Source organism: Lycorma delicatula, chromosome 6 (genome assembly GCF_047948215.1).
Source record: "Lycorma delicatula isolate Av1 chromosome 6, ASM4794821v1, whole genome shotgun sequence".
Lineage (NCBI taxonomy): Eukaryota > Metazoa > Arthropoda > Insecta > Hemiptera > Fulgoridae > Lycorma > Lycorma delicatula.
Genome location: NC_134460.1, coordinates 3,529,911 through 3,556,140, shown reverse-complemented (window position 1 = coordinate 3,556,140; position 26,230 = coordinate 3,529,911). Strand labels below are relative to the sequence as shown.

General features: G+C 32.8%; 1 protein-coding gene across 1 annotated transcript in view; it reads right to left on the bottom strand.

The window, feature by feature from the left end:
- The window catches only part of LOC142326644 (signal-induced proliferation-associated 1-like protein 2), a 370,917-nt gene that overhangs the window by 7,595 nt on the left and 337,092 nt on the right, over positions 1 to 26,230 (bottom strand). Inside the window, exons 16-20 of the mRNA XM_075369241.1 lie at positions 23,555 to 23,695; positions 16,321 to 16,429; positions 12,412 to 12,783; positions 8,195 to 8,372; positions 3,483 to 3,787 (exon numbers count right to left, since the gene is read on the bottom strand). Of these exons, the coding sequence (XP_075225356.1) occupies positions 3,483 to 3,787; positions 8,195 to 8,372; positions 12,412 to 12,783; positions 16,321 to 16,429; positions 23,555 to 23,695 (1,105 nt within the window). The remainder of the gene's footprint in view (positions 1 to 3,482; positions 3,788 to 8,194; positions 8,373 to 12,411; positions 12,784 to 16,320; positions 16,430 to 23,554; positions 23,696 to 26,230) is intronic.

Below are 26,230 nucleotides of genomic sequence, written 5' to 3'. Positions count from 1 at the left end.
CTTGCCAAAGTGGAACGTGCCGATTGTAAATATGTTTTGGCAATTTTTATTGACATAGAGGCAGCATTTCCTTCCTTGTGTTGGAGTCCTGTCATCTATGAGTTGAAATGCTGCAATGTTCCCTTATCTCTGGAGGCCGTAGTACGTGACTACTTGTCTGATTACACAGCTCTATTTAAGGATATGCACCTAACTGTGGAAAAGTCCCTAACCAGGGGAAGTCCGCAGGGCTCCATTCTCAGTCCCTTGCTGTAGAACCTGATATTCAACAGATTTTTGGGACAGACATTCCTGGAAAGAAGGTTTTCACCGATGACTATCTCCTGTAAGTTCGTGGTAACTCATGACCGCAGCTAGAAGACCGAGTGCAGGTGGCTTTGTCAACCGCAGAGGACTGGATGGACATTCAAAATTTAAAGATTTCTGTGGCCAAAGCAAAGTTTATGCTTCTCAAGGGTGCAGAAAAATTATCATACAGTCATAACCCCCATACTAAGTATAAAGGTTGTGTAATCTGCCAAGTTCGAGTTCATAAGTATCTATGTGATTTGTTTGATAAGAAGTTACTGTTTAGCAACCACATTAGGCAAGCAGCAGCAGATGCCGTCTGTGATACATAAGCTTAGGAAGATTGCTCGAAAGGATTACGGGTTGTCGGGCCGTCATTTGTACATGGTGTAATGAGGTATCTTCAAAAGTATGACTTCTTATGTGGTGACCATTTGGGCACATAGGTTGAAAAGAAACTGAGCACTTATTCAAAGTTTAAGGAGTGCCCAGCACAGAGCCTTAACTGTATGCACTGGTGTTTTTAAAAACAATCTCCTACAAGGCTACCACTGTATTGGGAAAGGCTCTTCTAATCGATTTAGTGGTGAAAGTTCGGGCGGTCATGTAGAAATTGCGAAGAGACAGGGAGGCCAAGGTATGGGATGCGGTTTTGAGTCGGGCCTGTACTGGAGTGGAATGGTGATCTCAATACACCAGTTCTAAATTTCAAACAGTTGCCCATCTCCCGCCTGCGAAGGAGGCTTTACAGCCTCATGATTTAAGCATGGCAGCAAGAATGGCATGTCACGCATAAGGGAAGGTCCTTGTATAGATTTATACAGGATCTGGGAGGATGGTATGCATCTCTTTGTTTTTAAGGGCAACGGGAGCCTGAGTGTTCTTCAACCATGTAAATTTAAACCAATATTTGTTTTGCTTCCCCCTGACAGCTGATGAGCTGTGCATCTGCAGGGAGGTCCAGTCGAAAGAATACATGATGTTCAACTGCCCAGCTCGGTTGGTGGGAGGGGAGGCAAAACTGAGGCCACCCTGGAACTTAGAGGTCAAGAGAAAAATTGGCCACTCACAGACGGCGAGAGCAGCATTGTTGGACCATATGGGAGTTCCTTGATGCGGTTGCTCTGTTCAACCGACATCAGTAGTTTATCTAAGGGAAAAGATTGCTACCATATTGCTGTAATAAGCTATCTGAGAGATATGGCTGGTTACAGCCAGATTAAGGCTCCAAGCGCTTTAATGGTGGGCAGGTACTTGCCGGCATTCAGTGGCCGAGGCATGGGAGCAAATTGCCGTTTTTGATGAGATAAATTTAATTATTGATAGTCATACATATTTTAGTAGTTGACGGGGTGCGCCTACCCATTTTAGTGATACATGACAAGTGGGCAGTGGGACATGCAAATGAGTGATGTATGGTACCACATTTATTCCGCTCACATTTTTAGGTTAGCTCTAGGAGCTAGTTAAGACACTGGTCACTAAACTGTTTTGAGGCTTAGTAGCCATTTGTGGCACAGACATTCGGTCTTATGCTTTAGGGTGACTAAATGGGGTGGTGGCAGGAGAAATGCCAAGTAAACCTATTTATGATGCAATTAGGATTATGAGATGCAATTAAATGTTTGTTGTCAAATCATGATTCTAACAATTTTAGACATATAATATAATTTTCATTACTTACTGGCAGATCTTTAATGATAGCTAAGACTACATCCTTCAAAGAAGAATGTAGATCATGTAATTTTTGTATATTAGATAAATCATTTCTATTATGAACTAAATCAATAAATATATTAAAACAGTGCTGCCACTCTAACATGTTACCGGTATATACAGGTATATTAACTGACTGAAATTGTGTTTGTTTAATTGGTACAATTGAACTAACTTCTTGAGTAGATTTTTAACTATTAATTAAATATTGCAATTTTGACTCTACAGTACACAAATCTTCTTCGACTTGTATCCGATCCAATGATAAAACATCATCATTCCATTTAATTTCTGATTGAACAGTGTCATATTTGGTTCACAATTCAAGAAGATTCCTTATTTTAATTTGTAAGGTGGGAATATCTCCTTGTGAAGGATCATAATTGTGAGTAAATGTCCCAATCCTAGTTACAGAGGCCTTTACTGATCCTCTTTGTCTTATTAATTGCTCCATTTCAAAATAGTATTAAATAACTTAAATTAGCAATATGGAATATTTACAATGTATGTTAAATGTGAAATGAATCAAATATTATATAAATGATGAAACAATGTAAATTATATGTAAAATTAATTAAAAGATATTATGATAAATAATGTAAATATAATTATTGCGATCCCTGGTCGTATAAAGTTAGTTGTATATAAAAATTCTTGAAAACTTGCAGATTATATCTACGATGCTGGAAGATCAAAGATGATGATTCTTGAAAATTGCATATAATATCTGTAGTTGGAGGGCCAACAAATTTTTTGAATAATTGCCACCTTGGTGAAATAGCTCAGTCAGGTTGAATTATTCATTAAGTTGATTATGTACTAGTTCAATTATTTAAATAAAAAGCCTTGAATTAATTATGAATAGAAATTGTATTTATAGTTTTTGTTTATATAATTCTAAAATATATCAATGATGAACGATGAGTTATAACAAGATAATGTGAGTCTTCAAACGATATACAGAGACTGCGAGATTCTAATATGGAGTCGGCTTATATAGTATAGATGGAGCCGAGCGAACTATCAGGAGCTGTGTCTCAACATCATTATTAAACAACTTATAAAGATTATTTTAACAACTGTCATCCATTAAAAAAACAGAAGGTACTAGAGATAAAAATTTGAACGTTTTTTCAGAGTAATGTTTAATATACAACCAGTTATTGCAACAAACTAAGTGAAGTTGTTAATTACAATGCTAAATGCCACCCTGCATTACATAAAACTTGGTTCACTGTTATAAATATACACTACGAACTTAGGCTTTAAAAAGCAATGGGAAATCACCTCATTCTTAACCTTCCCAAGTTTATATAGCAATAAATGTTTATTGTATTTGCGAATAACTGTTTCTTTTAAGAGTGACAATCACATTTTTATCAAGTTGTCTAAATTGATAAGTATCTAACATGTAAGTTTTTTGCTACAAAATATAATTCTATAAAAACACGAGTAGTAAACAATCAATAAATGCTTACCTTTGGGGTTAGGCTATCATCAGACATATAATCAGGATTAATTAATTTCATAAGATCTTCTTGTAATGTACTTGATGTAAGATTAGCGGAATTGCGGCTGGATGAAGATGATCTACCGGTTACACCTGGTCTTAGACGAGCTTCCCCGGTGTCAGGTCGTGGGCGCGGGCTTTGATTGCGACTACCACTCCCACTAGAAGGAGTAGGTGTTCCTCCACCAACTGTACCACCACCACTGCTTCCTACACTGCCTCCATTGATTCCAGATCTTCGGATTCCAGGAGAACTACTTGCTGAAAGCTCATCTGCATTTAAAAGAAAAAATTAATCATATCATGCAAATTGTGTAAGTGGAGATTTGAAACTAAGAACAAACTAAACATTGTACTCTACTTGCTACATAATTATATTATACTTCATAATTATGATAAGTATTAAAAACCTTCTTTTTTTTTAATCAATGATGATTGTTGTCAACAAAATCAATTCTGTTTCACCGCTTCATTATATATTATAGACTTCATTTTCTCGTAGTGCAATTCCAAGCAAGAATTTTAAAAACTGATTCAAGACGCAATATCTAAAATCAATAACATGTCATCAACTTTAAGCAATATATATATATAGTTCTACTACAAGAGCTCCAAATAATTCACCCCACTTTAAAAATTGACACAATTTCGGATAAATGCTCAAAAGATATTAACAGTAGAGACAGGTTTTTTTAAATGTATGACTTACTAATAATTCAGTGATGAACTCATATCAAGGTTGACTTTTTTTGACACTATTTTTTAGAGATACATTTTCCTTACCCCCAACCCAAAAAAACCCTGTTCCACCTTTTTTGGAACCCTGTACCCTCACTTGTGGAGTATCAAAATATGAAAAATTGAGAGAACACTGCAGTATCACTTAAAAATTTTTTGGAGTTCAATGGTTACTGTTAAAAGTGAAAAACATTGTCCCACCAAAGCTCGTCTGAGGCTTTGGGACACCACAGCGTAGAGCAGTTGACATAAAAGGCAAGAAGAGAGTCAGAATGGTGTCTTCTGAAGAAGAGGAGGCCCCTGTAGAGGAGCTGAAAGAACTGATGAATCAGTTAGGCTTGGCACAGCAGGTGTTAAATCAAAATTTAGGCACGGGACAGAGCAAACATATTTCAACATGAGAAGAAATTGACTGCTATGTTCAATGGCACTGAAGGTTATTATGCAGGCTACTCAAACAGAACCAATTAAGGTGTCTGACATAAGTGATGTCCTTGCTGGAGATCTGACGGATTTGAAGTTGCTAGACCAACTGCTGGGGAGGTGGTCATCGGCGTTACTTAATAAGGTCAGACAAGTGAACGATTTAGCGACTGTAGAGAGGGTATGTATGAAATGCTTGGATTGCAGAAGCACAGAACATTGCACCAGAGACTTGATGTGCACTGCTCATAAGAATGATTAAGGTCGTACTTTCTAATGCCAACAGAAGTATTCTCTCCCATGACCTAATGGGTAAGCTGGCCAGGAGCCTGGGCGCACACATTTTAGTCACCACAGGGCCTAACAGGTTTACCGCCATCAACAGTGAGTGGTGTTCGGACTCGACCGGAGATGTCACCATATAAAACATTAGCAGTAAGTGGGATTGGCAGATATTTCATAGAAGTCCGGTTATAATACCCGTCGAATTGTCTGAAGCATTTCTGATTGGTGCTTAGGCCAACACTTATGGTAATATTCAAAAGTTTGAAAGATATATGTGGGGTCTACAAGATGTTAGGCAATGAGGTCACCGAGGAAAACAGTATTGATGGGCGATCTGAATAGAAAGGCTGTCGTTGCTGGCAGCCCTTAGAGAAATAGACACAGTGATGTCCTAACTGTGCTTATGAAGGCAGCTGGGCTGTACCGCATTAATGATGAAACGCCCACCTATATTGCGAGAGGTCATTTGACAGTTTTAGATTTGACCATTTTAGACGGTGGTTGGGACCACTTCAGATGGAGAGTCCTGCAAGAAGAGACTGTCAGAGACCATTTGGCCAGCATTCTTGAGATCAAAGACCCTACATTCAGAGCAGTCGATTGCCAGAGGTCACCTAGGCTTACACAGAGGCAGGTAACATCAGTTGTCGAAAAGGTAGCAAGAAAGTTAAGTGACAGGAGAAGATTGTCTCTATAGGTTCTCCAAGAATTGATTGTGCATGAGATTACACAGATACCTCAGGTCTCCGGCAGCTTTCACCCTGTTTATTGGTGGATAGACAGAATTGCCCAGATGAGTAGAGATCTCTAGAGCCTACGGTGCCAGATGTAGCGGCGGAGAGTCGCAGGTGGTGATTAATACAAAGAGGCTGCTTGGAGGTACGTCACCGCAAGGCGTACTTTTAACTATGAGATCAAGCAATTAAAGATCAGAAAGTGGCATGAATTATATGGAGAATTGGACACTGACCCGTAGGGGCAGGCATATCAGATCGCCATGAAGTGATTTGGCAGGCGTCAACCCGTCCTCACAGTAGAAACTGTGAATCGTCAGGTAGATAAACTATTTTCACAAGAAGAGAGCAGTTTATCTGAGGTAGTTGAATCTGATCGTAAGAGGTTTATGCAGGACAAAGTTACTAAATCCTTAGATTTCGAGATAAAAAGAGCCCTGGGCCGAATGGCATACCAGCAGCAGTTTTGAAGGGTCTGGTTGCACTGATATTGCTAATTATTGTCTTGAACATAGGTGCTTTCCCAAATGTAGGAAAGATTCTAGACATGTCTTTCTACCCAAGAACAGTAACAATGAGGTAAATATGGATTACAAGCCTGTATGTTTGATAAATAATATGGGCAAGGCCGTGGAAAGTATGTTGGTCTCCCAAATAACTTAATGTGGGCACAGTATAAGTGCTAATCAATATGGCTTTTGGCAGGGCCGGTCCACGGTCCAGGCAATACAGAAGGTTGTTGATTTAAAGGGCTGGACGGCCCTTTAAATCAATTTGATACTATGCCTATTAAGGAAGGAAGATATGATTTTTTTGTCTTCAAAACCCCGTTTTTTCCACCCTCCTGGGCCAATGGTTGGTGATATAAAAAAACTTTACCTACATAAGTCTTAGAGGCTCTTATCCAAAGACTAGTAGAAACTTTAAATGAATTTGATATTTTACTTAATATGAAAGTTATAGGAATATTTTATTTTTCGAAAAATTCTCCCATTTCCACCCCATTGTTTGATTTTGGCCGTTAACAAACTCAACTGAGATTTTGGGATGAGTTATTTTTAAGGAACAATTTGAAAGTGATTGGCAGAAGATTACGGCAGTTATTGTGTCCACAAGAAAGTGAAATATATATATATATATAAATGTATATATAAACTTTTGAGCCGACAGTGGTTTTGGGGTCTGGGGGATGTGAATTGCGAAGATACGTCAAAATTTTCTGGAAGTCATATCATGGTAATCATTATAATAGGGAGCTTCTTATGAAATGTACCTAATAATTCAATAAGAAAAGAAGTAAAATAATAATAATAAGAATCACCTTAAAATCCAGATAACTGCTCATATTTAATAAACCAGTTCCTATTATCACCAAAGATAAAGAACATTGCAGTTCAGCTTCATTATATGATGTTGATTTTTTTTCACCGACAGTAATGTCAATTATAAATTATATTTCATACATGTAAAAAATTCAAAACTTGATTAGGATTTGAATCCATAAACTTTTATAAGGGAACATAATTTAAAAACAGTAGGGAAATGAAAATACTTCATAAATTATTAAACAAAACTTATTTTAAACTTAAGTAAACTACTTAAAATAATGAAATTAAGAATGCCAAATATATGTACTACGAAAAAATTAAATAGTACACAGATTTTTTTTTCCACAAATTATAACTATAACTGATGCTCTAAATCTAATTCTATATAAAACAGCTAAATTGCTTATCCTCTCTTTTACTGAAAGGTCATAGCTCCTCTTAAACATCCAATCTTCACCGTACCACAAGCAAATAATTTTAATAACATCTGTTCAACAGTCAAACCACACATCACATTAGTTTCACTCCAAAAATAATTCAAAATTTGAAATAAACTGTCTTCTTTGCTTTTTTTTAACATTATTTTTAAAGATTCCTGATCATTTTGTCTTTTTATGTCCATTTTCCTAGTGTTTTTCCCGAATTAGGCATACAGGAATTGGCTGTATAGGAATTATATGGTCAGGAGTCTATCCTACATCAACCTAGATAAAATAAAAATTCCATAATAATATTATTATTATTATTAATTTAATTAATATATTTCTATCCTGAATGTATTATATTATAACAGTACAAATAGATTATTTGATTATAGATAATTCTAGTTTGCACAGCATACAACACTTATTAAGCCATCGAGACATAGTCTCGTGCTCGCTCAAGCAACAGGGTCTAAAAAAGTTTAATTTAGAGCAAAAGCTATCTCACAAGTAGGTTAAGTTTTCATAAATCTCACTTAATTTCAATTAGCGTACTGTAATCGATTTAAAAACTGCTTCATAAATAAATACATTAATATAAAGTCTTCATCTTCTTCTGTTAACATCTACTGTTTAGCTAATATAAAAATTAAAGTCTTCATCTTCTTCTGTTAACATCTATTGTTTAGCTAATATAAAAATTAAAACCGTATTATGATAATTATATTAACAGAAAAAACAAATTATTACCTTCACTAACTGCTCCAAAGAGTCGATCACTAGCTGCAGAACTAGTATCTGTAGAATGGCCATCACTTAATGTAAGAGTTCTAACTGAAGCAGTAGCACATTCTACAGGTAGACTATTTGATTTTTCACCTGTTGTATTATTTTGCTGATGGTAATGATTTATACCGTTATAGTCGACCTAGAAATAAAATAAAAATACTATAATGAACTATACTATATTGTACTATATTGAATTATAGTACATATTTGGCTCAAAATAATATAGAGCCAGTTAGTCACAAAAGATTTGAATTGATTTACACAGAACAAAATTAGATGTTTCTTTCTTGTCGTGCATCAGGGAAACCACCTTGGTGTCAACTACGAAGTACATTTTCTATAATATCCAATTTCACTGCTGTAAATATTTATTTAATTTTTACAAAGGAAAAGACTTTTTATTTATTAAAAAAAGGAACAATAAGATATAACCTGTTTAGGCCTTTTCAGTCCCTTTTTTTTAAAACTCTGCTTCATTCCAGATCACCTTTTTCATAGAATCAAACATGATTGCAAGCAATCAATAAATTAATAAACAATAACTTTAGCGTATTCATTTTATTACATATTTAAATGAGAAAGTAGAAAAATTTCAATCGCCTACTTAAAAGTATCAATACATCCTCCTCTACAAATATTTTTAAGGAGAAAGAGAGTTTTCAATACTAGAACTAAAGTCAAAATTTTATTAAATAAATGGAAAATTTTGTATGCGACAAAGAAAAAAAATTAAAAGAACAGGACTAAAAAGATTAGTAAATGACTAGTGTTAACAGAAAAAATCTGTTACATGAACAGAAATAATCAAAATTCATTTAAAATATTTAAACTTATAAAATGGATAGTATGAAAAGAGATTTAACATTTTGTATAAGATCCTCCTACAACGCTGTACAAATTGAAATCAACAGTTAATTATAAGTCACATATAAACTAAGAAAGAAGAAACTGCATGATTTGGCAAGTACTAACATGTAAAAATAAAAATGAAAATTTATAAACTTGAAATAATTTTTGAACCTGACAAGGGAATGTAAATAAATAATATGTAATAACATACTTTTAAATACAAATATTTAATTTTTCTCAGCAGAAAATAACATTCTATATAAAAAAGCACGTATAATTAGATAAACTACAGTTAAACCTCTATATATAATGAAATCAAGAAACCTGGGAAAAAATTTGTTAGAGGTTTTCATTATACAGAGATAATTCCCAGTCTAATTTTTTTTACGAAAGTTTTAGCCCATTTTATGATGAATTAAAACTAAGTACAGTTATTTTTATTAATAGCACTATAGAAAAGAAATGTAAATGTATTTTCTTATGTCATGCGTTACATATTAATCTAACACATTATACATACTGTATAAAACGTATGTATCTCTGGTAAGGACTTACCTCATAATTAGAATGGGTGTAGCATACACTTAAAAGCTTGTTGTACTCAGTTGTAGGTTAACAAACTGTATTTTTATTTCTAGCACACAATTTTTTCACAATGAAAACATAAAAAATGAATACATTAACTTTTTTAAATCGATTAAAAACACTAATCCTAATGCATTCTTTAGTTTTTGATAGATATTGGCAGGTAATGTTTATAGTATATAATTTTTAATAGAGTATTAATTTATTACTTGAAAAAGTGAGTAATTTTCTGTTGTTTTCTGTGTTTGAATAAAATGTCAGTAACTTCATTTATAAGAAATGCCAGTAACTTTATTACTGACATTTCCAGTTGTTTGGAAGTCACTTCCAGTTTGTTTGGAAATTCCAGTGAAGTCACTGGAATTTCACTGTACTAGTATCATATCATCTTTTTCATTCCATTCTAACGTGGTGGTATTGAAACCAGTTTTACAAAAACAATGGAATACTGTTCAATTGCTAACTCATCGGTCCATACTTTTGATAATTCAGAAATGCACTCTCAGAGGTCAAAAATATTAACAGGAACAGTTTCGTTTTTTTGTACAATGGTTACAACTTTTTTCAGGTTTCTTTTTCGTTAGTGCAATTTAAGATTTTTAACCCCCTGATCCATTAGTTGTATAATTGTCTAATTGTTGACGTTAAGTTTGGAGGAAAAAATACAACTTTTAATTATTTAATTCAGAATTTATGTCTTGAGGATGTGCCATACAATTATAAAAAAAAGTAAATTTTTTCTTTTTTGTCTGGTAATCTGTTTGTTCAGGTTTTTTACCCATCTGTAAAAATATCAGTAGTAGTCATCTACGCCTTTTTGTTTAATGTGTAGTCTACCTCTAGAGATTTAACTGCTTAAAAACAAGGCAGAGTTTTACCTTTGCCAATTACCAACAGTCTTTCAGTCCCTAGCATGTTTGCAGCCAATAACACCATAATTCTTAATTTACTTTGTTTACCACCAAAGCATATATAATTTTTAAAATTTTACGTTTTGTTGGGTAAATATTTAAAAAATAGACCCATCTTGTCGGTGTTGAAAATGTATTCTTGCAAATATTCTTCTAAAATTGGTTTCTATGCAGTCTGCTTCCAAGTTTCACAGTAATTTACAATGGCACTTGCACTTCTTCTAGAAATTACTTTATGAATAACACAATGTCTTTTTTAAACTTCTCTAACCACCCACTGCTGGCTGGGAAATCTTTGTATCCTAATGTGACTACAAATTCCAGGGCTTTTTCTTACTTAATGTCACATATAAATGAAGCTTTTTTGGGCACCAGTGTCATCCGTTTTAAAATGGCTTTGTTATCATACGTGCTACTTTTTAATTTATTTTTCTCACTAGATTTTCTTTTTCACTAGTCTAGTTCTTGTAGTATCATGTCCTGATTTTTTAAAATTGCTGGCAATGAACTTGGTGGGATTCCAAATTTTTGTGTAATATCACTAAAGACACTTCTGTTTTAACATTGTATATGGCACACTAAAGAAACAGAACAGTACAGTGCAGTACTGTATAATGTGAGTAATGTAATCCAAAGACAGAGACCAACAGAATTAATCCCAGGAAAAATTATTGCTGAACTGTATGTATGCACTGAACAACAGAGGTAGTATATGTTAGATATTTTCTAAAAATGTTATTTGTTATATCTAAGTATTGTAGATAAATGTCTCGTTTAGATAAGCGAGTAAAAGTTTGCACAGTAATTTTAGTGCTCTGCATTAGTTAATGGATTTTACAAAATTCCACTAATTTAATGTATAGGTAGACAGTAACTGCAGAAAATTTGTTTAAATCTTTTGTTAGAACTTTATTGTTAGTGGGTTATAAGACAATCTTGGGAATTTTTGCTTTACCAGTTCAACAAAAATAACCTGTCATTCTTGACTGTTGTCAAGAATACTTTATGTTTGTACAATTTAGTTATGGAGAACAAAGGAACAACTACCTTAAACTCACAGAGATGTCCAAAATACTAAATTTAATGTCATTATTTTTAGAAAGATTTTGTAAAAATTACTGCATGTTAATACATACTGTATTATGTCACCATATGCAGTATGTCACCATTTCATTACATAGAAGTAAGAATACATTAAATAGAGGTAAATTTATACGTAGTTTTATTAAAATGTCACGGTGCAGTAAAAATTTTGTAAAATCGAGGTTCCTTATATAGAGGTATTATTAACAATAAAAACTGAAAATAAAAAATTATATCAGAAGATACAGTTCATAAAGAGTAAAAAAATTTACCTTTTTGTCTGCAGCGCTTTCAAAGCTTATACAGCTCCATCATCAGCAGACATTTTATAATTAAACATAATATGAAATTAAAATATTATTATAAAATATTGTCAATTATTACTTAAAATATTAATATATGGAGAAAAAAATTGACATCTTTTTGTAAATATCTTTTTCATTCCACTAGTATTAGTTCACAAACAAATACGTGAGAATTATAAAAACAAGTTATTTCTAAAATTACAAGCACTGAAATCAGTTAGGAACATATGTTCCTTACAAAAGCATTTCTCCAGTCGTTGTCAATAAACATCATCACTAGTTGAAAGGAAACAGCAGATAAGAAATGAGCTATCTCATTAACCTACAATTCTCACAAAACATGTTTCATTTTTATTTACATGTTGCCAAAAATAAAAAATTAAACAGAACAATATTATTAAATCATCATATAAAATTATTTATTTCATTACTTCATTCACCATACCTTTGGCATTCTTGTCACCAAATGGTAGTCATGTGATCTTTCCAGCTGCCGGCGTAATTCATGACTCCGTTCAGAAGCCTTGAGAAGGCATGTTGTGACCTTCTCACCGACTTTGAACTCATGTTGCGGCGAGCTAGATTCATTGAATCGGGACAATCCAGTATTCTGTGGCAGAGGCAATGAATGACTGGCTGAGAGCTTGCTATGATTGCTGCTGGCAGGTGCGGGAGAGAATGCGCTAAGGCGTGCAGGGAGTGGGGGTGGAGGGGAGTCTCCCGTCTCCAAATCCCCCCCACCTCCCAAGGAAGGCTCCAAAAGTTCATACCAGCGGTCATCACTTGAATGTCCACTGGAGGAACTCGTCATTGTTCCCTACAAAAAGACATGAACAAAATATTCACTTAGTTCAAACTTTTGTTCCTTTTAATGCATGACAGTGGATTAAGAAGTGTAATGCTATTTCTACACATAAATATTGTGTTAAATTTAGATATAACACCACACATTTACAATATCATAAAAGGATATCACCATGTTTACAATTATGGGAAAAAAATTGTGTCCACTGATCAAACTAATAAACACCAAATCAGATTAAAAATATAAGTAAATCAAGTTAATATACATCATTAAAACTTTTTCTGCTACACATAAGTAGCTTTCATAGCCTTCATTAGAAATTTAAAACATTATTGACATAATATGATTTTAATTGCTACTGTTAAAAAATTATTTATTGCTGGAAGATTATTTATTTAACTGTGAAGATTTAACACCATTTCAAAATTTTATTAGATTTGAATTATTTAGTATAACAGAATCATATATTTCTGAGAATTTATATAAAGTTGCACAACCCTTCATTGGTCCTCGACCTAAATTACCTGGAATTTCTCCCTGTATCAGTTCTTATCTATTACCTAATAAGGAAAACGCTTAGAATTATTAAAAAAGTTTCCAGAGGAAGTTTTTAAAAATGTTATTTTAATTTTTGTACACTGTAAGAATTTATTGGATTCATTTTCAATGAATAAATAAGCAAAAAAAAAATTATTGAAAGGGGCAGAGAGCAGCAATATGAAGTTTTAACAATAATAAGTTTTAACTATTAAAACTAATAGTTTTAATTTTTGTTTTTTTAATTTTTCCCTTTAAAACTTTGTGATTGTGATAGAAAGCAATCTTCAATTAACAAGTTGCAAAAATATTTTTTATACATTAAAGAGTCTAAAAATTCCAATTTAAAAAAATGATATAAGTTGATTATTCATTTTTGCCTCATTAATTAAAATTTTTTACATGTAATCCGACTGAATAAATTATAAATACCAAAACGATTTGTTTAAGAGGGGAATAACTAAAATTTCATCAGGAATAAAATAAGTTAATTTGGCAAGTTTTGTAAAAATCAATTTTTCCTGTTTTTTCAAACAGATACTGTGGAGAAACAGATAAGACATAAATTTTAGTCATTATTTGCTTCGGTTTTAGAGAAATTACAAAACATAAAACTAGATATTTAAAAAAAATGTACAATCTCTCAAAACATTAAATTTTGGGGAGGATCGAGAATAGCACATCTCCAGTGGGATTCCAGATGAACAATTTACAGCTCAATTGGATATTTCAATAACCATTCTGTTTGTGGATGAGTGAGGTTATTTTCTTTTAGGAAGCCTGTAGTTGCCTGCCAAGCGGTAGCATCTCGGCCTTTCACCCGGAGGTCCTGGGTTCAAATTCCAGTCAGGCATGGCGATTTTCACACACGCTTCAAAGCATTCATCTTATCCTCTGCAGAAAAAATTGCTTAACTGCGGAAGGAAGCCTGTAGCTGGCCCAGTCACATCCAAGAGCGATCGGGTAGGGGCGTGCTGATGAAGCAATAAGCACCCTTGTGGTAGGAGGGGAGGGCGCACCAGATAGGAGAATATGCATGGGGTGAATACCCAGACCCCAGGTAGAGTAGGAACAGGTAGGATAGCCTCCCTATGGAGGGGTATCTCGATCATCTGGAAGAGGAGATCAGAATACCCTCATGATTCAGGGGGGGAACCCAATGGGAAGTTCGATCGGGACTGGAGTCAGGGTGAGCAGTCTACATCACAAACACGGGTGTAATTGAGGCAATGTCTTTCAAGCGGTTACCGGTCGCCCCTTGATTTGTTTAAAAAATTGTAGTAAAAAAAGAACCTGTTGCTGTTGGTAGGTTCTTCTTAACTCTAAAGGAGAAACAATTTTTATTGCAGTTGTATTTTGGCTGACTGACAATCAATCATCGGTCATTAATGTGCTGCTCTCATCTGCAAAAAAGGCACCTTAATCTTCAGAGATGTTGCCAGGAATAAACACTATGTCTATAGAGCCATAAACTTTCCTTAGGATACTTTGCTTCAAATTAATCTTCATCCAGGGTAAAACTGCCCTTCTCATCAAGTGTTTCTTTTTCCTCATAATTGTTCTCTTACAGTTTTCCCATTTACAGTTTTGCGGGTATAGGTCTGACCCTGGTATGTCCATAACAAGGATGTCTGGACTTGTATAGATATTTATCCTTGTTGTGAGCTGATATGAAGGTGAAGTTAGCTGAGGTGAGGTGAAGTTATCTGGGGACTGAACTAAGGATTCTCTATGCTCTTTAGTGAATGCATAACAATGGCTAAAGTGCCTATTAAACAAACTCAGGTCAGATCTACATCTCATATCTCCTGAAATGGAAAGTATCAGTCATACTCACTCAATTTGGCCTAAACATTAAAAGTAAACAATTACAACATACATTTGCAACACAATAAATTCTTTATTCCTGATATAAACATAAGCAGAACTTTTACACTTCTCACTGAAAAACCTATCAGTTCAAGAATCATTTGAAAAGTATGTATCATTTTCTTGAAGAACCCAAAGTGCATATTTTACTAAAAACCCAGTAAAATTATTGGAAATCTCTATCAAGAATGATATTGTTACAAGTTCTGAATCTTGCTATGAAATGGATTTAGGGTACAAAAATCAGTAGTTTTGGAAAGATATTCACCGACATTCATGAGTCAAGATTCCTGCTTCTTAAATGAAGAGATAAAGGCAGAATTTCAATTTTATACATGCATTACAATTTGATCAATTTTATCATTTTATTAAAAAACCACAATTTTCACCAATAATCCCCTATCATGAATTTTTTTAAATTTACAGAATAGTTTGTAATTGATTGTTTACATTAAATGTAAAGAATCCAGAGCCTTTAAATGTAAAACTATACTATATTTTACAGTAAAATATTGTATAGTTTTACTTTGTAAATATTGTATAGTTTTTACTTTGCCCCGATATAGTTTTAATCCGATATGTTTTTACTTTATCATTAATTTTTAAAGATTTGGCATAAATTGAAAACATAAAAGCAACTACTCTCAATTGCAATTCAATACCTTATAAAACAATTTTTTGCTAAGTTTTATACAAATAAATATGAAAACATAATCAAAATGATGTGAGTGTAACAAAAGATCAATTGCAAAATTGTATATGTGTTAAGCAGAATGATGATCTCAACACGGGTAAAAAGTAGAAGACTGTTATAAAAACAAGAAAAAGAGAAATGAAATCTCTCACAAAGGTACTAGTACAATTTTTCAGGCGGCATCCAAACGTCAGTTTACTTTAAAAGCATTTGATTAAATAATGGTAAAATAAATTTTAAAGATCAATATGGTAAACAAATATGGAAAAATTCATAAAAGTGAACCCGACTTAAAAATAAGATTATTAAATTAGACAACAATAACAGTACATTTACAAACAAGAATAAGATATGATGACGTAAATGAATAAAAATAACACAACAATAGTAATAGTAATTTCCAAAGATAGGCTCCTTATTAAGACCTTTTGTTTCCACACTAAACTCACCTCTGGATTCGATGGAAACCTTGAATCGGTTGAAAATGATTTGCTACTGCTTCCCGTTCCATATCCAGAACTATTACTTGAACGAGGAGGAGAAAAACTTCTTTCATACCTAACAAGAATTTAAATAAATGGTAAAAATTATAAATAACCAATAACACAAAACCAAAACAAAGAAAGCTGACACCAGCAAATTAAAAAAAAATAATAATAAAAACGCAACAAAACTTTTAAAAAAGGCAACTTAAAAAAGTAGAAAACAAAAATTAATAAAGAAAAAGGCTGTTTTAGGGGATAAAATTTGTTTGTTTTGAAATATTTTTTTGTTCATAGTCATACTAAAATTATAAATAGTAAATGTTTTAGTATTCATATTTTATGATGTGTTGAAAAAGACATATTACTAGAAAAAGCAACAATTTTTAATATACTTCGGCGAGGAATGTTTTAAAACTAAAATTAGACTTATGAAAAAATTTTTTTATTAAAATAGCTTATTCTCAATAAAAACATTTGAAAACTAGACTGCTAGTAACTATATAAATGATACATAAACCAGGAAAAGCTGACATTACACTACACAAGGAACTGGCTTCTGACCGCCAATCCATGATTGCCACAAAATAAGTTGAAGTATGTGATAACTGGTATCGAACTTAGCCTAACTTTGAATGAGACAGTGCAAGAGAACAATTTTTGTTTCAACTGGTTTAATTCAATTTGGAACACAGACGAGCGGCAACCAGGTACTAATTTCTCATACTCCCTAAAAGAATATGTAAAAAAAGTCAGATTAATATTCACAAACTGCTGACTGAACTATAGAGCCCCGGCAGCCAACAGATGCAACAGTATATTCTAGAATGATAGCATTAACATGCTGGACGTAACTGCTGTTAACAGTTAAATGTAGCAATATGCTTCATTTTTCATTTGTAAAAAAACAATGCAGTACACTTTTCAAGATAACATCAAATTGAAACGGAAAAATAATATAGTGGGCCATAGATATTACATTACACAGAATATTTGCTTATAAACAATGAACAAAAATGTTTATTAAAAGAAAGAGGATTTGTTTTTTATCTTAGACAATATTTTACTATATTTATTTCCAATAATCAAACTTTTTTATATCAAGTTAACCTTCATTAAATCCAAATTTATAAATAAATTTTACATATTGCTAGTAAATAAATGACAAAACAAAATAATTACTAACATGTCAAACATTAATATTCACGATATTATGTAAGTGGCTTTCCTCTAATTCCTACATATGTAATCTTTATTCAAAAATTTTCTGATAAAACTTAGCTGAAGTTTAAACCAAGGAGTGAGGCCATATTACCTTTTGTAGCCGGTTTTATAAAAACTGGACAAGCCGTCTACATATGAAATGCACATAAAGAGATAAAATGATATAAAATGGTTGACATTATTGAACAAAGTGATATTTTATACCTTCTACTAATAAACGTTCATCAGGGTTTGGTTTTATGTAACATCCCAAATAGCTAGTAACTATTGTTTATACCCGACTAAAGATCTCATAATTAAAGAATGGAACATGGGAATAACTGATTTTGAGTTGTTGAATGCAAAGCCTGTTTATTTTAAACTAGCAGGATTGTTATTACATATTTTTGTTCCTCACCCAATACTCTTTAATAGCAATTAAGTACCAATTGATCAGTAGGGCATTGTGTGTTTGTGATAAAAGCACTTTATGAAAACTCTGATTGTTATGAAACAGCTAAGAATGTCATGATGAACTTCCATCAGTTCATGCTGTAATGAAATTGGTAAAAAAATGTTGAAGATGTGGGTTTGATGTTGATTAAGAAGCATTTTAGGCTCAATAAAATATAAAAATGCCAGAAATTGGAGAAGCAGTCACAGCCTTGTACATGCAAAACCCAAAGCAGTCTAGATAGCAACAAAAACTGTGTTCTTAATAATACAGCTTGTGTTGTCATTTTATGACAATTTTAGCAGCATTTTGAACCTAGATTTAATTTAATCTTTTGTTTGTGCACAATTCTGGTTGGCCAGGAATTTAAAACATACATGAGAGTTTGGAAATGTTTATATGATTTGGCGCTGGGGTCGAGATCTTTAAAAAATCTCCTCTATAAAATACATGATGAATGGTAAAGATTCAGCCTTTTGATAGCAAAATAAGTTTAACCCTTCGTACGCTGGACATGAAATGATAAAATTTCCTCTAGTGCTTATTTAAATTAAAGTTTTTTTTTCTTTCTTTAAGTTTTATTTTTTTTATTTATTCTACATGCCTGGTAGTATATAAAAACATTTACTTTATATAAAGTGTATTTTTTGGAACATTTTTTCAATAAGGAAAAATTATGTATTTTCAATAAAGAAGAAATTAATTTACAATGAAAATTATGAGAATATATTGGGAAGGAAAAACACACACACACACACACACACACACACACATCCTAGAATTGAGCTTGAGTATACTTCAATCTTCTGGATGGAGAGCAGCCTTCACATGTCTTGAACAAATATATAGTTTCTTTTCTAAATATCTCTTCAAACACACCACACATTTGGCTGATCCTTTTTCTCTCTTTATCATGAAATGTTGCTTTCCATCCGGTCTTTCCTCATGAGGTCTTTGCAATTGTCGCACAGGTCTTCTTGTAATAGGCCAAGCCCTCACCCTCTCGGCCGTTAGGAATCTACCCAAGCTCTTTCTGAAAGCCAAGTGGTTTATTGGTTTTTTATGATGTTCTTTTCGAATTTGTTGATATAATAGATAAAAATTTATAATACAAACTTCTAAAAGTCAGAAAAAACTTCTTTTTTTTTACCATTTTTTGCTTCCTCATAACTTGGTACAAAGCAATAAAGTGGTCTCGCTCCGATCTACAGCTCCCATGTGTTTCATGTAATCTACAACAGCTTTGAGACTGGTGATTTATTAGGTCATTTGTTGGGAGCATTAGTTACATCTGACTTGCTTCCCATGGATATTAAGCATGTGCACTACCCTCTTATCCTTCCAAGAAACCACCAAAACATTTGCTTTTCTATGTGAAATATTATCATTTTTCTTCATTTTTTGTTAAGATTTTGAGATTAGATGGCATTTCTTTCCTAGTTCGCATTACTGTGACTGTCAGGTAAGTATTCTGATCTAGAAGTTCTTGTGCTAATTCGGGACTGGTATAGTACCTGTCAGTATACATATATAGTCCAGTTGCAGGTGATATAGGATATTTCATAATTACAGACTGACAAATTGCTTTTATTCTTTGGGTTATTTTTAAAAGTGTTGAATCAGGTATAAGATCTTGTTTTCTGAAATGTGGCATAAAATTATGAATATAACCATTACAGCAGTCGGATAGAACAAAAAGTTTGATTCCAAATTTTGTTGGTTTTTGAGGATTGTAAACCCTAAAGCTTATGTTCTGTTTGAAAGAGATCATGCTCTCATCTACTGCTACTTTATTACTAGGCGTATAAAATAAGTTACTCATTTTTCATACATTTTCAAGAACAGGTTTAATAAGAAGGTTTCCGATCTCCTTTTCCAGATTCATAGCTGCAGTGAAAGTTTGAAAAAATGTTTAAAAATTCATCCTTTGCGAAAATTCATCCACAAAAAATGGAATTTGACTTTCCTGTTTTGAAGCAAAGTAAGACTCAAGTCGGAGAAATTGTATTGTACCCATATTTATTACTGTGTCCAGAAAAGCTTTTAAATCAATAATAGGCAGACATATTATCCCATTTTCTAAGCCTAAAATGCAGAGAAAGCCTTTGAGCTTTTTTTCTTGTTAGCAAAAAAATTTATTTCAGTGCAAATTACATTCAATATATGATTGCTGAAAAATAAATTGAAATAATCAATCGGTAATGAATTGTAGTTTAATGAAAACTAATACTGAACCTATCTATAAAATTTAACTGAAAAACATTAAGAAATAATAAAATAAAACTGTACACATAATCAATCTCATTCAACAAGAGTCACATGTCTCAACTAATAAAAACAGCTATGCAACCACAACTTACAACAGTCTACTGTCTACAGTTCAGAATGGGAAAAGAATATTCTGTTAGAAGTGTGCTAGCTGCCCTGCCCTTTTGGCCAATTGGGCTATAAATTACTCCTATTGTGTTCAGTGACACCAGTTCTGCGTAGTTGGCAGTCGGCATCAAAACAACATAATAAACAAACATTCTAGTAGCAATTTTATGAACCAGAAATATATTAATGCTTACTAACAAGACCGAGTAATATATTCTGCCTATAGCGTTATGAGATAGAGATGATTGACAAGATATTCCGCTTACCACATACGAAGCATTAAATCTAATTAAGTAATTAATTAAAATTGCCTATTCTCACATACTACCTTGTATATAAGTGTATATATATATATAAAACACATTATATTAATTTTTACAAAGCTATTATATATTATTTTTACAGAACTGTTAAATGATCCAAGTCAGTTCAAAGGATAGAATATGTACAATAGATATATAACCGGTTGAAAAGATATAAATGATTAATAGTAAACATAATTTCCAAATTGAAAAACTAAAGTAAATTTGAACAGCATATTTAGTAATTAATAAATCTGTAATAAATATGAAAATATAATTAAAACTGAATCGTTGGAAATTGCTTTTAAACGCTGAATTTTCATGAATATAAACTGTCATGTTTTAACCATTCTAACTTGATTAAATTCTCACCTAAGTCTTATTTTAATTTTTTTCTTTGTTTTACCCCATTATGATTGTTCATGTGCATTAAAATGTTATTACTTTCTTAACAATACAATGTGTTTTTTTTAATTACCTCATCAGGTCTATATGGTGTATATATATATACATATATATATATATATATATATATATTATATTAATCCGATCAATCCAAGTATAGAATTAATAAAATAAATTAAAATAGGATGACACCTACCTTATTCCATAATACAAGCAAAACTGCTTTTGCAAGTACCTCGCATCATCACTTGCTTTATAATTTTTCAAATCTTTCGTTGCAAATTGCACATTAAAATTATAACTGTTCGATGCAAATTGCTTATTGAAATTTAAGATTGATAAAAGATCCTTTTCCAATTAAATAAAAAAAAGAAATAAAACTAAAACTTGTTTTCTAAATTCAAAAATTTGAAATTGTCTAAAATTAAAAATTGCATAATTATAAAATTTGAAGTCATTAATAAAATTAAATTAAAAGTCAAAATTAAAATTAATAATAAAAATAAAATAGAAATCCATGTAGACTAGCTAGCCAAAGTTATGTGACTACAGAGATGAAATATTAATATTTCATTTTAATATGAAATATTAATAAATAATAAATCATTATTTTAATAATGATGATATTTCAACTCTAGGTAGGTGGTATATGTTGAAGAGTTATACAGAGGAAATGAATTAGAAAATGGTGTTATAGACGAAGTCAAAGAGAATGAAAGGGGAGACACAATACTAAGATCTGAATTTAAGAGAGCATTAAAAGATTTGAATGGCAGAAAGGCTCATGGAATAGACAGAATACCTGCAGAATTACTGTGTAGTGCAGGTGAGGAAGTTTTAGATAAATTATACAAACTGGTGTGTAATATTTATGAAATAGGGGAAAGTTCCGTCAAACTTCAAAAAGAGTCATGATACCAAAGAAAGCAGGAGCAGATAAATGTGAAGAATACATAACAACTAGTTTAACTAGTGGAGCATCAAAAATCTAAACTAGAATTCTGTACAGAGAAATTGAGAGGACAGTAGAAGAAGTGTTAGAAGAAGACCAATTTGGTTTCAGGAAAAGTGTAGGGACAAGGGAAGCAATTTTAAGATTAATAGTAGAAGGAAGATTAAAGAAACACAAACCAACATACATGGCATTTATAGACCTAGAAAAGCCATTCAATAATGTAAACTGGAATAAAATGTTCAGAATTCTAAAAAAATTACGGTTCAAGTACAGAGATAGGAACAATTGCTAACATTTACAGAAACCAAACAGCAACAGTAATAATTGAAGAACATAAGAAAGAAGTCGTAATAAGAAAGGGAGTCTGCCAAGGAGGACAAGGATGTTCCCTATCCCCGTTACTTTTATAATCTTAACATAGAACTAGCAGTTAATGATGTTAAAGAACAATTTAGATCTGAAGTAACAGTACAAGGTGAAAAATAAAGATGCTACGATTTGCTGATGATGTAGTAATTCTAACTGAGAGTAAAAAAGATTTAGAAGAAACAATGAATGGCACAGATGAAGTCCTACGCAAGAACTACCACATGAAAATAAATAAGAACAAAACGAAAGTAATGAAATGTAGTAGAAATAATGTAGATGGGCCACTGAATATAATAATAGGAAGAGAAAAGATTTCAGAGATAGAAGAATTTTGTTATTTGGGAAGTAGAATTACTAAAGATAGATGAAGGTGAAACAAGTCTTCACTCAAAAACACAATATGTTTACATCAAAAATTAATTTAAACGTTAGGAAAACATTTTTGAAAGTATATGTTTGGAGCGTAGCTTTATATGGAAGTGAAACTTGGACAATCGGAGTACCAGAGAAGAAAAGATAGAAGCTTTTGAAATGTAGTGCTACAGGAGAATGTTAAAAATCAGATGGGTGGATAAAGTGACAAATGAAGGATAAAGTGACTATATTTTAAAATATAGTTAAAAGATGAGACACTTATAGGCCACATATTAAGGCATCCTGGAATAGTCACTTTAATATTGAAGGGATAAGTAGAAGGGAAAAATTGTGCAGGCAGGCAATGTTTGGAATGTGTAAAACAAATTGTTAAGGATGTAGGATGTACAGGGTATTACTGAAATGAAATGAATGGCACTATATAGGGAATCTTGGAGAGCTGCATCAAACCAGTCAAATAACTGAAGACAAAAAAAGTACAAATTTCAGGCAACAAGAAAAAAATTAACTGAATGTGAAATATTGAGCTCTAATGAGGCATAATGTGTAAGCTAACATCTAATGTCCAATCTATTTTCATTCCAACAGCACATAAATAAGGATTTTTTTTTTTACAAAACAATACTTGTTTTGTAACAACATGACAAGTGAAAAGGATGTGATTATTAACCACAACAAGAATTAGATACAACAGCAATGTCTTCTTGGGGAATAACCTAAAATGGATGGAAAAACAGGAATTTATAGTCTTTTGTAACTAACCTTCTTCTGTGATTTCCTGGGACAGCTTGTTGTAAAGCACCTGTTTTCCTATTAGGTTTTCCTTCTTCTGGACTTGATAAATTTTCATAATCACCTTCATAATTACTAGCAGTGTATTTGCAGTTCTGCAGCGTACAGCCCCTAAGAATACAGAACAAATTATACTAGTTTATGATAACTAAGCATACTTATGTTCTTAGTTTTACAAATAACTATTGTAATATTATTTTACTGAAATTAATCTTTTTAACATTCATATTATTCCTCTGTACTGTTAAATTTATTTCAAATTTTATTAAAATAAACCGCCTAATACAGAATATTGAGGTAAGACATATCTTACCTTAATTTTACCATGAAAGTGTTTATTATATTTCAATCATGACTGAGGATTCGGGATCCCATGAAAGTACGTTCATGGTAAAATTAAGATGTGTCTTATCTCAATATTCTGCACAAGGTGGATTATATTAATGGAATTTAAATATAATAATTGTGTATGTAAGTAGTAATGGTGATGATTTGGAGCAACCCCTAAACTTTCTCTTAAAATAATTTTGACTTTAGAATTTACATCTTTTTCTTTCCATTTTGAATTCTACTAAAATAATTTTAATGAACCACAGTCTATTAGAATTCTTTACTTTATCACCGTAACCACAACATATGAGGTGCTACCCAAAAGTTCGGGGAATTTGAATTTTTTGCGCACTAACCACTGCTGGTACGACCTGCTGCCGCTAGATGTGGCTAACAGTACTCTTTATGAATTAGTGTTCCAACATCTGTGATGGTGAGTGGCTGCATTGTTGACTTTCGTGCGGTTGTGTAATGTTATGTTTTACTGCTTCGGCGAAGTTCTAAATGACAGATTTTAAAGAGCAAAGAACCTGCATCAAATTTTGCTTCATGCTTAAAAAACTGGTGCAGAAACCCATCGCATGCTTGTGGAAGCATTTGGTGACAATGCTATGAGTAAAAGTAAAACTTTTTTGTGGTACAAACGATTCAAAGATGGACGAAACACAGTCGATGACGATGAGCGTTCAGGAACAAGCGCAACACCGGAAAACATCACGAAAGTGCGAGAAGGTATTGCTGCAGATCGTAGACAAACAATCCAAGATGTTTGTGCAATTGTACAAATGTCATATGAGTCCGTGCAACACATCTTGTCGGACAATTTGAACATGAGACGCATCGCTGCAAAATTAGTACCGAGACTGTTGAACAGCAACCAGGAACAAAATCGCATAGCTGTCTGTAGTGAATTGAAAAATTCAGCAAGAGATGACCTTAACTTCATCTCCAACATCATAACCGGTGATGAGACATGGGTGTACGGGTATGACCCTGACCCTAAGCAGCAGTCGTCGCAGTGGAAGTCGCCAAGTTCACCGCGGCCAAAAAAGCACTCCAAGTTCGCAGCAACGTGAAGTCCATGATGATTGTTTTTTTCGACATCAAAGGCATTATCCATAAGGAATTTGTTCCTCTTGGTCAAACTGTCAATGGGATGTTCTATTGTAAAATTTTGAAGAGGTGACGTGAAAGCATTAGGCGCAAACATTCAGATCTGTGGGGTAACAACAGCTGGGTTCTGCCCCATGACAATGCGCCCACGCACACATCACTAGCCGTTTGGAATTTCTTGGCTTCCAAAAAGACAGTACTGATTTCCCACCCACCCTATTTGCCTGACCTTCCTCCGTGCGACATTTTTCTCTTTCCGAAAATAAAATTTCAATTGAAAGGCCGTCGTTTTAACACAATTGAGGAGATGCAGGAAGAAACGCAGAATGTGCTTCGAACACTTACATCTGCAGACTTCCAGGGAGGCATGGAATCATGGGAAAAACGTTGGAATCACTGTATCAATGCCCAAGGGGATTACTTTGAAGGAAACAGTGGAAATTATAAGTTATGGTAAGCTATTTTATTTTTATAATAAAATTCCCCGAACTTTTGGGTAGCTCCTCGTACATATTCAATTTTAGTTAGAAATCTTTAAACTGATACTTAAACTGTCTATAGTATTCTGTGTTAATAGTATCAATTAGTTTATAAAATTCAGTCTACCTACCAGTATCCTAAAAAACATGATCATTACCAATCTGTAAAACAATTTTTGTACTTTTAATTCTGTGAACTTCCACGGAAAAAGTTATTGGCAACATTAATATTTTTTAACAAATTCATGTTTCTTTTATTATACAAAAGAAAATCTTTGGAAAAGGATATAGAGAACAATTTGTGAACCTAGGACCCCAATGCATCAACTCAAATACTCTTTGGTAGAGACACATCACAATCACATTTTTCAGTCTATAGCTGTGGATCTTTAATTCAAGCAGCTCACAATTATACTTTGTGGTCTACAGCTGTGGATCTCTATTTTCACACTGCATGACTTTGCCACCAAAGTAAAGGAATGAACTACAGTATTAACTGTTCAAGTGAACGGAATTTGAGGGAAAGGAAGGATAGTTTTGAGGAATGAACCCTAGGCAGCCTCACGCAGACCAGCAACACCCACTCATATAGCATGGCCACTCACTCGCTACATGACGTAAATGATCTGTTGACATCGAATGTATCCTAAATGAATAAAAAGCAAGTTGCGCATAAGCACAACTATGTAGTAATAAAAAAATAAAAAAATCTTCATTATATAAT